We start from the raw sequence: 16,149 nt of genomic DNA on the forward strand, positions 1-16,149 counted from the left end.
AAAGGTTTTCTATGGAACAATCGGCTTAAATGTTTAAGGGATCTTTATGGCATAATCGGTAGGAACTTTTAAGGGATCTTTGTGGAACAATCAGCAGAAACATTTAACAGATCTTTATAAACCGTCAGAAGAAACATTTAAGGGATCTTGGGATCGTAATTGGCAGAAAGGTTTGCGAGATCTTTGTATCATAATCAAAAGGTTTGTTTAAGGGAAATTTATGGAACAATCGGCTTAAACATTTAAGGGATCTTTATGACATTATTGACAGTAACATTTAAGGGACATTTGTGGCATAATTGGCAGAAATGTTTAAGAGATTTTTGTATCATATTTGGCATAAAGATTTACAAGATCTTTGTGGCATAATCAACAGGAACATTTAAGAGATCGTCATGAAACTATTGGCAGAAACGTTTAAGGGTTTTTTGTGGCATAATCTGCAAAAACGTTTGCAAGATCTTTGTGGCATAATCAGCAAGAACGTTTAAGAGATGTTTCTAAAACCATCGGCAGAAACGTTTGAGGGGTTTTTGTAGGATAATCATCAGAACACAGGCGTTTTTGCGTGCTGTAACTGGCGGGGACGTTTGAGGGATCTTGGTGGCGTAGTCGGCAGGGACGCGGGCGTGAGTTGTCAGGGACGCTGGACATCTTGTAATCTGTTTACTTGGGCTGCTGGTTGCCAGAGGAGCAGTTTTCCCCCGAGAGAGGAGACAAAGCATGGAGGGAGGAGAGGGGAGGGGCCAAATCTCACAAAAACACACAGCGACTCACACTCAGCTTCAGCACCATCAATCACAGCCAGCCGGTTCAGCCCTGCATTCATACATTAACATATCTGATCCGCTCAGAGCCTCTGATTCTGTCTATAGAAAACAAGCTGCTGTCTGAGGGAACATGTATTCATCATTCTGGAGGTTCTGTACGGCACAAATATGTTCAAAAACACACAAAGAGCATGATGGGAAGTTCTAATGATGCCCCTGTGTCTCAGGTGTCGTACGCCCGGCCGAGCTCCGCCTCCATCAGGGACGCTAACCTGTACGTGAGTGGACTCCCCAAGACCATGAGCCAGAAGGACATGGAGCAGCTGTTCTCCCAGTACGGCCGTATCATCACCTCCCGCATCCTGGTGGACCAGGTTACAGGTATAGCCTTATCTCACTCCTGGAACAGAACCGGCCTCAGATCCGGCCAAAAGCATCGTCATGAACCACTGACCGGACTGAGGGATTATATGTAGGAATAGGAAAATATTAAATATTTAAAGTCTCAAATCACTTAAAAATTATTGAAAGATGATCACAAGCCATCAAACCACCAAACTGAACTGCTTGAATTTTTACACCAGGAGTAAAGCAGCATAAAGTTATCCAAAAGCAGTGTGTAAGACTGGTGGAGGAGAACATGATGCCAAGATGCATGAAAAAAAAACTGTGATTAAAAACCAGGATTATTCCACTAAATATTGATTTTTGCATTATTTGAGATTATTTGTCTGAAAGCTTAGGAAAGTCAGAAAAACTGATTCAGAAACTGAAGTAATATCTTCATTTTCCCCAGAGCTGTATATATACAAATAATGTCATATATCATAATATAAGAAAAGAATATGTGCATCCATTCATCCTGTAGCAACCCATCCCATCAAACATGTAACAGACAGAAATGATTATCAGGAGTTTGTTTGCTAGTGTACTAATCTGGATTGTTGTTTGAATAGAATTTATTTCATTTAGAAATTACCAAAATAATGTATTCACACATATCTGTCTTATATGTTCTTTTAAATAAATGCGCCATAAAGGGTTCCAACAAAAGAAATTGGAAATTTGTTTTAAATTTAAATGTAAGTTTTACATGTAAAGTATAGGACTTATATTTGTATGGGAAAGATATATTTTGAGGGGAGATTACTTGTGTATCTCTGTTATGAAAGCAACTAACGGAGTCTCTTCACAAACATTTCAGTGCATAAATGTTTGAAGATGCTGTACGCATGAATAATTAACCTGAAACCTTGAAACTAAAGTGATTATGTTGAAGACATCACGCAAACTTCCCTTTTGTCGGGTGCAGGCATGCCTATTTGTTGTTTTTTAGGAAATAAAACCGTATTTGTTAAGAGTTAAAATGTACTGTAGTTTACGTTTAACAATAGCTACTAATCTGTGTGTGTTTTATAAGAGTTAATCTAGCGCTGGTGCGCTGGTACGTGCCAGTAGGCGGGCACCGTGTCCTTGGTGTTAACGTTGTGCCCTGCTTTGTGCCCCCGGAGCAGGCATATCACGAGGGGTGGGCTTCATCCGGTTTGACAAGAGGAACGAGGCTGAGGAGGCCATCAAAGGACTGAACGGCCAGAAGCCCCTGGGAGCCGCCGAGCCAATCACCGTCAAGTTCGCCAACAACCCCAGCCAGAAGACGGGCCAAGCCCTGCTCACCCAGCTGTACCAAACCGCCGCCCGCCGCTACACCGGCCCCCTGCACCACCAGACCCAGCGCTTCAGGTACTGCCCCCACCCGCCACCTGCCCAAACCCCATTAAAACCCCTCTCCTAAAAACCTAACCCTGTAAACCCTATAAGCCCCATGCTCCTCTCTGCCGACCTTTCCTTTAAACTGCAGCGCCGGCGCGCCATTAGAGGGAACGAGGGGCGACGTGGGCACACGTGGGCACACATGGGCACGCGGCTTAGAGATGCTGTTTAACCCTTAGAACCCTACAGATGGATTTTCCCTCCAAAATCTCACCTGTTCGTGTTCTCAGCTTATTTACTCAATAAACATAATCCATATATGGTTAGAAAGGGCGGAGCTTACTCTTTCTAAAAATAGTGATCCCAGACATCCCAGTGCGGTAAAGCTAAATCTACAAGAAACCCATTGAGAGAAAAACACCTAAAAAAGTGAAAAATCTCCTTCCCCAACCAATATTATTTACCTTTAGTGCTTCAAACATATTTATATGATGTTTCAAACCAAATAATATCAGTAAATAAAGACTCAAAAGTGTCCACAGAAAAAGAGTGAAACTACCTGCTTTACTCAAACTAGAGCTAGGTATGGTGTGCGCACTACTTTATATAGTTTTTATATATTTTACCTGCACATTTTTACTTAGTAGTTATTTTGCACTAAACTACACAAAAGTTTAAATTTTTGTATATATTGTCGTTTTCTTTGTGTGTCCTGATTATATATAAAATACTGAAAGGTATAGGCTGCTCTGAGTGTCAGGTGGTTTTTAGTATCTACATGTATCCTAGAGGTGTGATTATTGATTATCAAGAAAAATAAAATAAATCTACCTGATGCTGTTTCTCCATGTATTTTATCAAAGTAATAATTAATAAGCCATGTAATGAACTCAAATCATCAATATTCTTATGCTTTATCAACACATATACATGGTAGTCTAACCATTTTTTAAATATATATATCTTATAGGTGTGAATATATTTAAAGTCTATTCATTTAAAAATAAGTAAAAAAAAAACAGGCGTTTGGTAAAATTTTGAGTAAATCATGATCAGTTTCAGGAAAATATAACAATTCTGCTTCCTTTTACATTTTAAATGATGATATTTTTGAGCAGCCGTATGTCTTCTGGAGTAAAAGAGATCAGGGCATGTGTCTGTCTGATATAATTACTGTGTTATAAGACCTGAAAGAGGAACTGAAAACAAAAACGGAGAATAAAAAACACATAAAAACAGCCTAGAGTTCAAAGGGTTAAAGTGACGGCTCTGCCTAAATTCTGCAGCCTTTCTTTCATTCACACCAATCGCCTTAAATAAAGGCTCGGCGCAGCGGGACGGTACAAACAATACCGCAGGAGACGAATCTGAGTGTGTGTGAGAGTATGAATCAGCCTTACCCATAATGCATTCCTGTGTGAGTTCATATCCACACACACACATATATATAAATATATATACAGAGAGAGAGAGAAACATGCATGCAGTACTCTTCTAAACCATCGCCTGAGGGCCTCAGTGTGGAAGCACTGCGTCACAGCGCCGGCTCCAGGTCCAGGCCCGCGTCCTACAGCTCCCTCTAGTGGTCGCCGGCGGCGGCACGTTAAATGAAAACCCTGTTCTCTGGTGTGTCGGATTGTGCCACTAATGTCTCCACCTCCTTCACTCTCCCTCTTGCATTGCAGACTCGACAATTTACTAAACGCCACCTACGGAGTCAAGAGGTAATTTCCCCAAAAAACGGTGTCTTTTTTTCAAAAGCATCAAACCTAAAAAAAAATAAAATTAACAAAGTGCCCGGAATACCCCCTGCTGACTTAACCTCGCAATTACGAGCATTGGGAAAAAAAAACACACAAAGCCACAGAGCATCCGGGGTTAAGTGTGGCGCCGCTCTGCCGCGCGGCAGCAGGACATTCTGGCATGGCTTTGTTGAACCTTTTGGTTTATTTTGGTTGGTTGGTTGGTTGGTTGCCGGATCGGACAGATCTGTACGTGTTTATTTCTTGAACTAACATTTTAATTTCCTTTCTTTCAGTTTCGGTTGCTTTAATGTCTTTTTTTCCACCAGCATGGACATACCAGATTGCATTTGCGTCTCTTTGGTTCTGTTGGTTTCTTTCTTATTTGCTTTCATCCCTCTCTAGGTTTCTGTGTTTGCGCTCGATATCGTACGATTTCTGTTGGACGTTGTGGTTCCTGTGTTTTTTATTTCTACAGAGGTTTTGCTCGCCGAGGATTAATGACTAAAACATGCAGTGGATGTGGGCTACAGCTTTTTTTGTTAGCTTTTGTTTTGTGGGGACGTTGAGAGGATGTGGGCAGCAGGGGCATGTTCCTGTTTTATGAAGTTATAAAGGATAAGGTTATGAAGGTTATGTGAAGGTTATGTGAATGCATGCGGCGTAGAACTTCAGAATGACACCCATGGTAGTTCTCCATCTCTGCTCCCCAGGTTCTCGCCGATCACCATCGACAGCATGACCAGTCTGGCGGGGGTCAACCTGACCGGCCCCACCGGCGCCGGCTGGTGCATCTTCGTCTACAACCTGTCGCCCGAAGCCGACGAGAGCGTCCTGTGGCAGCTGTTCGGGCCGTTCGGCGCCGTCACCAACGTCAAGGTCATCCGCGACTTCACCACCAACAAGTGCAAGGGCTTCGGCTTCGTCACCATGACCAACTACGACGAGGCGGCCATGGCCATCGCCAGCCTGAACGGGTACCGCCTGGGCGACCGCGTCCTGCAGGTCTCCTTCAAGACCAGCAAGCAGCACAAGGCCTGAGGGGCGGGTTTAGGGACGGCACGGTCACTAACGCTCCTTAACCCCGCGAGAGGAGGGTCCCCGAGACCCTCGCACATTCACTCTACATGGGCCTGGACTGAGTCTCTCTCTCTCTCTTTCTTTCTCTGACACTCTCTCTCTCATTCAAAACACACATATATACACACATACACATATATTTACACACATATACATTTCCCACACATACGACGACAACAACAACGACGACGAAAATTACACAAACACACACTCGAGAGTTTTTTCTTTTTCTCTTTACACAACATGCTAGTCCTTCCCTACGTTTGCCTGGATTGAATTAGCAGAAGTGGGTGGTGGTGGTCGGTCTGTGGGTGGGGCAGGGGGTGGGGGGGGTCCTTTTATTATCGCAAGGGAGACAGTTTTAATGAATGTGACGGAGAATGTGTGCCGAGAGCTTTGATTTAATTCAGGCAAATTTACGAGAACTAACTAACGACGATGAAAACGACGATGACGAAAAAAAGGAAAACGATAAAAAAAAGTATGTGCAATTTACCCAAACTTTTGCCCCAATTACTCTCCGGTCCTAACGGGGACGACGTAGTCACTTTTTTTACACTTGGGCATTTTGAATCAGCAATTTTTTTTAGATCTAAGAAAAACGAAAAAAATATGATAAAAACAGTGTTCTCTTATATATATATTGATGATATACTTATAAATATATATATATATTCAATATTTAAGGTGGTTATAATAGCCGAGTATGTAAGCATTTTCTAGAACTTCGATTGATTACGGTTTCCTGGCTTCACTTAAGGTTGCAGTGCGGCTTTAGGGCGCTGTACCGCCCCACTCGAGGTCCGACCCCGACAGTCGATCTGATGATCCAGTGAATCTCACGCTCGACGGCAGACGCAAAGATATAAAGGATAAACAGGATCAGGAGATTTACGGAGGGAATCAAATCAATCAGAGTGACCTCTACCCTCTACACCACTGCACCCCGAGACATACCGAGACATACCTATCGAGAAATTACCGAGACACACCGGCCATCGCTAAAAACTAAACATGAACCAACCAACCAACACACACAAACAAAACACACACCAACCACGTAGTACTTCCACTTTACCAACAAGCCAAGATCCGTCGTTTTTCTGCATACAATCTCAAGAATCCTAGAATCTATCTCCCTGTATTTTTTCACTCCACTTTTTTATAGTTTATAGGGCCGATTCCAGCATGTAGAACTGAGAACCCACTCCACCACATGCTATAGATAGATGTCTAGAGATCACCGGCAGCACTTCCGCCGTGGCAGAACTCTGGTGTAACTGGTATAAACTCTTCGTGAAAAGGCCAGGGGTTCACCTCGAGAACAAGATCTCGCTCTGTAACCCACCCCGACAGGCCCAATCTGAAACCGGGATCTGAAAAGGTTCTGAGAAAAGGCTGGCGTCAGATTCCCTTACAGAGAACGTCTCAAACTAAACGGCGTTTCCACAGTAAAGCCGAAGCGCTGCGGCTGGATCGGTGACATCCAAGAAGGACGTAATGAGGACGTATCGAGGATTACGATGAGGATATGATGAGGACAGTTGGTTAGATAGATAGTCTCCTTCCTCCTCAATCCTCCACTATCCCTCAATCTCACCGCGTCCAACCGTCACTCCGGCAAACTTCCGATCTTCTTCCCAACTTCTGAATTCAATTTTCTCGTAAATGGACAGGTTTCGTGCTCCACACTCAATTCCTGCACTCATGCACGAAACAAACGAACAAAACTAAACGAAACTAAACAAAACAAAACATGAGCAAGGATCCTCCATTCCCTCTGCACCCTGCTGCTTTAAGCCAAACGATCAAAAATAAATCAAAAACGACATCAAAAAATTCACCCCCTGCCAAAATCTACAGTATTTACCGCTTTCCAAAATAAAGAAACAGACACATCCCAATGGTAAACAGCGATGATTACTGGAAGCCCGAAACAAATAGCCCCTAAAAAAATATATATATACAAAATATACAAATTATGCAAAACTACAAAATTTCAAAGATAAAAAACTACTAAACTGAACTGGTTCCACTTCCGGGGGGGAGAGACGTTGCTGTAAAAACGACGAAAGAGCTTAAACTGCAGCTTAAAAAAAAAGGAAGAGAAGGGTTTAAATGTGTTCAAATCAAACAACGTTTTGCTTTTTCTAAATAAACGCTGTGTTAGCCAAAGGGGACAATGATCTCTTTGAGAAAAAAAAAGGATTACGTTAGAGATTAATATATTTTTATATCAACGAGAAAAAAAAAACAAGACCTTGTGCAACATTTTTACAGATTCTTAAAGCGTGGAAATCTTTGGAACACACCGCATGGCTTTTATTTTCCGAGTTTTTTCCAGCTTTGGGGGAAGAGAGCCTGGGTGTCTGCGGTGTTCGGGAGGGGATCGAAGCGACGGGGACTTTAACATACGGAAAACACGACTACATCATCTAAATATACAACACAGATAAAGATTAGCATGCAATTCATAGCAGACGATGCGGAAAACGGTTTTCAGGTCCAGTTTTCGAGTTTTTTCGAGCGTTGAACGTGCACCAGGAACTAACGATCTGGAGCGCCAAAAACGGCTAGCTACCTTCGCTACGGCACATTTCTAATCCCGGCATCTCGTCTACCCCTTTTTCGTCAGTTTAAAAAGAAAGAAAGAAATATGGAATATGATGATGCTACTATTCTACCATTCTTCTTGCTTACCCTGCTCAACGCACCAAAGAATTTGTTAAGAAAAAAGATTGGCGTAATCTGCTACAGCTGCACTTACAAATATTATTAATCATATCTATGTGCACATTACACAATAGCTCACGTCAGACTTTATTATTATTATTATATCCTTGAGTGTGTCATATTCGTTATATCATCACAATAACAATGTTACAATATTACTCTCTGATATCACATGATTTAGGGCTGGATGATTATTTAATATCGATATGCATAATCGCGATCCTTGAAACAAATGTTTGATAGTATTTTGATAAACAGGAATTCAAGCCGAGCACAAAGGGCAGAACACCGTACACTTCCACAGCCTCTTATAATCTTTATATCAGCATCAGAATTACAAATTATATCATTATAAATATTTAGCATTACGCAGATTTTGGTCATATCGTCCAGCCCTAACGCTATTTATCATAAAAGCACTGCTTTCAGACATGTCTCACCACCTGATTTCATTAAAATCTTGGGAACTTGGGAACTACAGATCAAAGAAAAATCAATCACAGCATCACATATCTCATGATAACATGATCACACACTGCCACATGATAAGAGTTCATATCACTATACTGACTCTATCGCTCACATCTGAGTTCGTCTACTCTTTCATACCATAAACACTCACATCTAGCCCCGCCCCCTCTATCTGATTGGTTGGTGGTGTGCTGATTAAATGATCAATTAAGCCTTGAAGCCTGACGAGATTCGGCCAATCTCTTTAGCATTTGTGATTGGGTGGGAACCAGATAACGGGATTCTTGGTGACTCCATGGGGTGTCCCCTGGATGTCCTTGTGGTGACCCCAAAAGGTTCCTCTGGTGTCCTCAGGACGTCCTTGTGGTGTCCACAAGAGGTTCGTGCGGTATCCTTAGGATGTCCGTGTGGTGTCCCTAAGAGTTTTTTGTGGTGTCCTCAGGATGTCCTTATGCTATACTCAAGATGTCCTTGTGGTGACCCCAATAGGTTCCTGTGGCGTCCTCAAGAGGTTCTTGTGGTATCCTCAGGATGTCGTCCCCATGGGGACATTTCTGGACAGGCTAATTTGTTTGTCCTCACCTCACTTGGACGTCCACAAACCCCAAAGCAAACCAGCCCTTTAGAAACACACCTGTACACACACCTGTACACACACAGCGAATCCAGAGACCCTCACAGCTCCCCACAGCGATAACAGTAGAGAGCCAGGGACAACGGCAGGACACACACACACACACACACACACACACCTACTGCACCGCTTAGCAACGAACGAACAAACAACAAACAAACAAATAATCGTTTAAAAAGACAAAAAAACTTTCCTATGGAACAGTAAGTGCAATGTGCTTCGTTTTTATATTGACTGAGAACAAAAGATATATATATTTTTTAAAAAATACGTTAAACATCACACTGAAAAGGTTTGCGGAAATAGCGAAAGGATCAAATGCAGCGAAACAAAAAAGTGTTAATAATAGTAATAAAAAAGAAGCGATTGACTTCGGGAATCGAAGCACCGAGAGCTCTGATCTCTGAGAAAACGTCCATCATCCCTTCCTCCGCCCTGATTAGTGCTCTGATCACGCACGGTTAAAAACCCGACGCCGAACGTCCACGCTACCGAACAGGGCGATTATCCAAGACCGTGAGAGGAATACTGTCTGATATCTCATCAGTTTTAGCCCATGTCGATTTCAGAATATCATTTTTTTCCTGTAATTTATTGATTTCTTCACATATCAGAATCACATGTTAACTTTTAGCGTATTTGTGTTGTTGACGTTGCCATAGAGAACACACACATGGGTTTTTTGAAGATTTTCTTTTTCGTTCGGGTTGCTTTTATCGGGTACACTTTCTTCTCTTTTCTCCATTATTTAAACTTAGTTGCTGTTCCTACAGTGTATGCAGGTTTTAGAATTAGTTAGATTATTTTCTTTCAATCAAAATGTGTTCGATTGTGTTTGTAAAAGTCTGTGGTAGCTTTTGTTGCAACATAAATAATTTAAACGGAAAAAAATTCAATATAGCGCCAACGAACTTGTATTATTTGGGCGACTTTAAGCTTGTAGTTTTAACTTATTGTTAACTTAAAAACTATTTATTATCATTATTATGATTATTATTATTGCCTCGTATAAAAGTATGTTTTGTGTATATTTATGGTTTATTTCATTATATTTGCAAGCTGAAAAAACTTTTGATTTTGCCAAAATGTGGTTACACCATTTTTTTTTTCGTTTTGTTTTATTCTTTATCTTAAAAGGGAACAATAGACTTAAAAAAAGAAGAAGAAGAAGAAAAAAACAGCAGCTTTAGAATTACGATTTGGAAAAAGTTCTCCATAGGCGAAGAATGCACTGCTATATTAAACTAATTGAACGTGTAAACATACATGCTGTGTGCTAGATGTTATGCCTTTACTGCCTGTGTTTCGTTTGTCTTGTTAAATGAAAACCTTTTGATTATTTGATCTAATCACAGTCTTGTTTTTTCCGGCCACTCTCAGACCCCCGGAGGCGGGAGGGCGGGCGGGAGAGGGGTGAAGGCCTTAGAGAGAGAGGGGGCGGGGCTGTCTAGATGCGGGTTCTGATTGGGTGAGGCTGGCGCCCGTTCTTTCTGCTGTGCCGCCGGTCGCTCTTAGAGATACGCTCTACAGAGTGGAGACGGGGAATGACCGGACCGACATCGGGTCAACCTGGCGTCCGGTTACCATGACATTTAGTCACCATGACGTCCGGTTACCCCAGAGTCTGGTCACCATGACGTCTGGTCATCCTGGTGTCTGGTCATCATGGTGACCAAATGCCAGGGTAACCAGATGTTGTAGTAACCATAGGCTGGGGTGACCAGACTGGTCACCACGACGTTCAGTCACCATGAGGTTTGTCATCACGATGACCCCAGCCTCTGGTCACCATGACGTCTGGTTACCCCAGAGTCTGGTCACCACAATGTTTGGTCACCACGATGTCTTGTCACCATGACATCTAGTTACTCTGGCGTCTGGTTACTATTATGTTTGGTCACTTTGACGTTTAGTCACCATGACGTCCGGTTACCCTGGCATCTGGTCACCATGATGTTCAATCCCCATGATGTTTGGTCACTACGACGTTTAGTTACCCTGGCGTCTGGTCACCATGACATTTGGTCACTTCGACGTTCAGTCACCATGACGTCCGGTTAACCTGGCGTCCGGTCACCATGATGTTCGGTCACAGTGACGTTTGGTCACCATGGCGTCTGGTCACCAGTATGTCTGGTAACCGTGGCGACGGCAGGAGGGACGGGAGGCGTCCGAGCCCCAGAGCTAGAGAAGGGGTCAGTGGTTCCTCTGTTTCTCAACCAATTGTATTTTGTGTCAATTAATTTAGAAGGGATACAGAGTTACTTAGCGATGTTCTTCTAACGCCGTTCCTCCAGAGCGGCTCAATAACTCAGAATCAAACGATCGAACGCCGAGCCCCGACGTCAGAGTCGGCGGCACGAGTCAAAAAAATCTCACACTTCCAAACACACGACCAAAAGAACAACGACAACAGCGTAACAAAGGGAAAAAAAGAAACAAATAAAACCTTTCAGTTTAGTTTAGGATATTTATTACTGGGATTTCAGCTGAAGACGCTTGAGGACTTTTTCATGGAATTGTTTAATTATTTGTACTTTACATGCCAGAAAAAAATAAAATAAAAGTTATGAAAAGCTGGAGTCTGGCTGCTTTCTGTTCTCCTGGGTTTGTGTGGGCGGTTCGGAGGGGGAGCAGCGACGCCCCTGTATAATTAACTCCGCCCCCGGTGCTCAGCGCTGAGTACCGACCCACTGTGGCACTGCCATTTTACTGCCATCACACACACACACACACACTTTCACACTGTTTTTTTTTATATACTAATTAAAGTAGCAAAATTCTAAATTATAAAGATCAAATAAATGCCACAGATTATACAGATTATAACACACCTCTATGTTTGCTATGGTAGTAAAATATGCTCAAACACATATTTATAGATACATTTTACTCTCTTAGATTTTCTAATGAAAAGCCTAAAAACTTGTGAGGACCATCAAAATGTCCTTATAAACTGACAGATTAAGACACACGACTATGACTGTGTGGACATCTGGTCCTCACAAAGGTTGTAAAACCCATGCACACACACAGGGTTTTGCTATATATACATATATATTTTTATTTCATGCTTTTAGGTATTCAAATTATAGTACCAATTTTTGTACTAAAAAAGGCTTTAAAAATATAAGGACCACAATAATGTCCTCACAAACTGACAGATTATAACATAGCTCTATGGTTGTGTGGGTTTTTGGTCCTTACAAAGGTACCAAACATGCATGTACACACACACAGATTTTTCTCTTCTTGTTAGCAAATAAAAAGTGAATAATTTAATGTTTTTACAGTAGATATTCTAATTAAATGTATTTTCGCAACAAAAACAGCCTAAGAACTGCAATAACCTCAGTTACCAAAAGTAAATAGCTTCATGCTTTTAGGTCCTATAATATAATCACCAATTTTTGTAACAAAAAAGGGCTTGGAAAGGACCACAAAACCATCAGATGATGACAAATCTAAATTCTTGCTTATGGTAGCACACACACACAATGGTTATTTAAATATAAAATAATTCCACGCTTTTAGGTATTCTAATTAAAGTACCAAAATTCTTAATTGTAAGGACAATCAAAATGTCAAAGTCAAAGTCAAAGTGGTTTTTATTGTCATTTCAGCTATATACAGAGTACACAGTGAAACGAAACAACGTTCCTCCAAGGACCATGGTGCACATAAACACAGTGTAGACAGAACAATAGTGCAACAGTACAAAAGTGCAGACAGACAATACAACACAATACAGACAAAGAATAATAAATAACAAGACAGTGTGCAAATTATGCAGTGTGCAAAAAAGACCAGTGAGGTAGTAATTACTCTATTACACAGTGTGCAATAGAGTCCAGTGAGGTAGTAGGGTTTTTAGTGCTTTCCATTTTCTGGGGTAAGTGGGGTAAGAGTGTGTGTGCATGTACAGAAAAACCATCAGTTCAGTCTCTGCAGTTAAGGAGTCTGATGGCTTGGGGTAGAAGCTGTTGCAGAATCTGGTCGTGCTGGACCGGATGCTGCGGTACCTTCTTCCCGAAGGCAGGAGGGAGAACAGTTCGTGTGAGGGATGAGTGGGGTCATTCACAATGCTGGTTGCTTTGCGGATGCTGCGGGTGGTGTAAATGTCCGTGATGGAGGGGAGAGAGACGCCGATGATCCTCTCAGCTGTCCTCACAATACGCTGGAGGGTCTTGCGGTCAGAGACGGTGCAGGTCCCAAACCAGGCAGTGATGCAGCTGCTCAGGATGCTCTCAATGGTCCCTCTATAGAAGAGTGTGAGGATGGGTGGAGGGAGACGGGCCTTTCTCAGCTTCCGGAGGAAGTAGAGACGCTGCTGGGCTTTCTTGGCTGTAGAGCTGGTGTTCAGGGTCCAGGTGAGGTTATCTGCTAAGTGGACACCAAGGAACTTGGTGCTCTTAACAATCTCCACAGAGGACCCGTCGATGTTGAGTGGAGAGTGGGTGTGTTGTGCTCTCCTGAAGTCAACAACCATTTCCTTTGTCTTGTCCACATTCAGGTGAAGGTTGTTGACTGTACACCAGTCTGTCAGCCGCTGCACCTCCTCTCTGTATGCTGACTCGTCGCCTTTGGTGATGAGACCCAGCACGGTTGTATCATCGGCGATGATACGGTTGTATCAATGTCCTCACAACCCGACAGATTATGACACTTCTATGCTTGTGAGGACATCCATGTAGTCAAACATGCACACACACACCCACAGACACACACACACACAGTTTAACTAGTCTTATTAGACCCTCAGTAACCACAGAAACCAAAAGTCTTAAATTTCACGCTTTTAGGTATTCTTATTAAAGTATCACAATTCTAAATTATAAGGACCACATAAATGTCCTCATAAAACAACAGGTTATACCACTATGCCTGCTATGGCAGCACAACATGCACAAACACACAAAAACATGTTTTTTATTCATCTTCAAAGAAAAACTATTTCACTCTTTTATATTTTCTAATAAAAAACCTCCAAACTTGTGAGGACCATTAAAACGTCCTTATTAACTGACAGATTACTATGCTTGTGTGGACATCTGGTCCTCACAAAGGTAGCAAAACATGCATACACACACACACACGTTATTCTTATTAGAACCTCAGTGGCCGAAATAATTTCACATAATTACAATATTAATTCTAATTAAGTATCAATACCAAGTAATACTAAATAGTATTTAGTATCAATTTCTATAACAAAAAACAAAACAAAAAAAAAACATAAGAATTGTAAGGACCAATTAAATGTCCTCACAAATAGACAGATTATCACATATCTCTATGCTTGTGTGGAAATCTGGTCCTCACAAAGGTAGCAAAACATGCATGCACACAGAGTTTTGCTTATTCTTGTTGGAATCTCAGAACCCAAAATTAGAGTACCAATTTTTCCAACAAAAAGAAAAGGCTTTAAACTTGTGAGGACTATAAAAATGTCCTCATAATCCGACAGGTTAAGACACACCTCTATATTTGTGTGGACATCTGGTCCTAATGAAGGGAGCAAACACCGCACACACCGATTTTTAATACCTGTTAGTAAACAAAAAATAAATAATTATAAATATTTAGAACCAAAAAATGACATAAAAATTGTAAGGACCACAAAAATGTCCTCAATAACCAACAGACGATGACATACCGCAATGCTTGCTATGGTAGCAAACAGACACAAACACACACATGTTGGTTAATTATATTTAAAAGCAAATCATTTAACGCTGTTAGGTATTCTAATTAAAGTACTAAAATTAATTGTATGAACAATTAAAATGTCCTCACAAACAGACAGATTATAACACATCTGGTGCTTACAATGGTAGCAAAACATGCTCTCTTCACACACACACACACACACACACACACACACACACACACACACACACACACACACAGGGTTTTGCTATTTTTGTTAGAAACAAAGGGACCAAAAACAAATAATTTCACACTTTTAACATTACATATTCTAATTAAAGTACCAATTTTTCCAACAAAAAGAAACGGCTTTAAACTTGTGAGGACCATAAAAATGTCCTCACAACCTGATAGATTAAGACACACCCCCTATGCTTACGTGGACATCTGGTCCTCACAAAGGAAGCAAAAAAAGCACACACTTTTTTTAATACTTGTTAGTAATAAAAAATAAATAACTTCATGCTTTATAGTACATATCCTAATTCAATTTAAAAAATTGTATAAAAAATAAAACGATTTACTATCCCAAATAAAATATCTTTCCTGACAGACAACACTGAATTATTTAAGTATGGATGTGAACATTTTTCACAAAATTTGGACTTTTAATACGATACCTCCATAAATATCTCAAAACTGATACTGAAACGATATCACAGCAAAACGCTAAAACATCAGGAGTTAATAGAGTCATAGAAGCTCCTACATGGAAGTAAAAAGTCTTAGTTTTTCTTTATTAATAATAAAATAAATAAAAAAAATAAATAAAAGATTAACAATTTGATTAGTTTATTGGTTTATTCTTAATTTCTAGTCAGAACATAAAAAACAAGTAAAAATTAATCAATGAAAAGCAGAGGAAACAGGAAATTAAGGAATTTAAAAGCTTTGAGACTTTTAAACTTTAAAATCCGCTAATATTTCCTGAATTATTATCACGTGATCTGTCTGACGTTAAGACGCTTTGAGGAACTTGAGGAACACGCTGGGTTGAGTGTAGAGTCTTTGACTCATTGAGTGAATCGGGTCAGGAATAGAGTGCAGATCAGAATCAATGATTCTAAACATTGTTTTCACGCATCTATGTGTTGATATGAGGCTCTGATATGGTGTGAATATAAACACAGCCGTGGGGAAACTCAGAGACGACACAGAGCTCTCCTCAGACACTGGATTAAACTTCAGAACTGAAAACTAAAGAGAAATAAAGCGGTAAACCAGAAACAGAAACTTACTGTAAAAAATAAAAAACTCTGAAGGAAAGATTATAATTTTGAGTGTTTAATACAGTAAATTA

At 40.9% G+C, this 16,149-nt stretch overlaps 1 protein-coding gene across 7 annotated transcripts in view; it reads left to right on the plus strand.

The window, feature by feature from the left end:
- The window catches only part of elavl3 (ELAV like neuron-specific RNA binding protein 3), a 31,646-nt gene extending 19,930 nt beyond the window's left edge, over nucleotides 1-11,716 (plus strand). Inside the window, exons 4-7 of one of the 7 annotated variants that reach the window (XM_049475664.1) lie at nucleotides 998-1,151; nucleotides 2,285-2,510; nucleotides 4,166-4,204; nucleotides 4,915-11,716. In XM_049475664.1, the coding sequence (XP_049331621.1) occupies nucleotides 998-1,151; nucleotides 2,285-2,510; nucleotides 4,166-4,204; nucleotides 4,915-5,263 (768 nt within the window). In that variant the 3' untranslated portion in view covers nucleotides 5,264-11,716. Of the gene's footprint in view, nucleotides 1-997; nucleotides 1,152-2,281; nucleotides 2,511-4,165; nucleotides 4,205-4,914 lie in introns of all 7 variants that reach the window. The other 6 variants (XM_049475666.1, XM_049475663.1, XM_049475665.1 and 3 more) reach the window with 6 other exon arrangements.
- Nucleotides 11,717-16,149: the final 4,433 nt, after the last annotated feature.

The sequence above is a fragment of the Astyanax mexicanus genome, chromosome 3 (genome assembly GCF_023375975.1).
Source record: "Astyanax mexicanus isolate ESR-SI-001 chromosome 3, AstMex3_surface, whole genome shotgun sequence".
Classification (NCBI taxonomy): Eukaryota; Metazoa; Chordata; class Actinopteri; order Characiformes; family Acestrorhamphidae; genus Astyanax; species Astyanax mexicanus.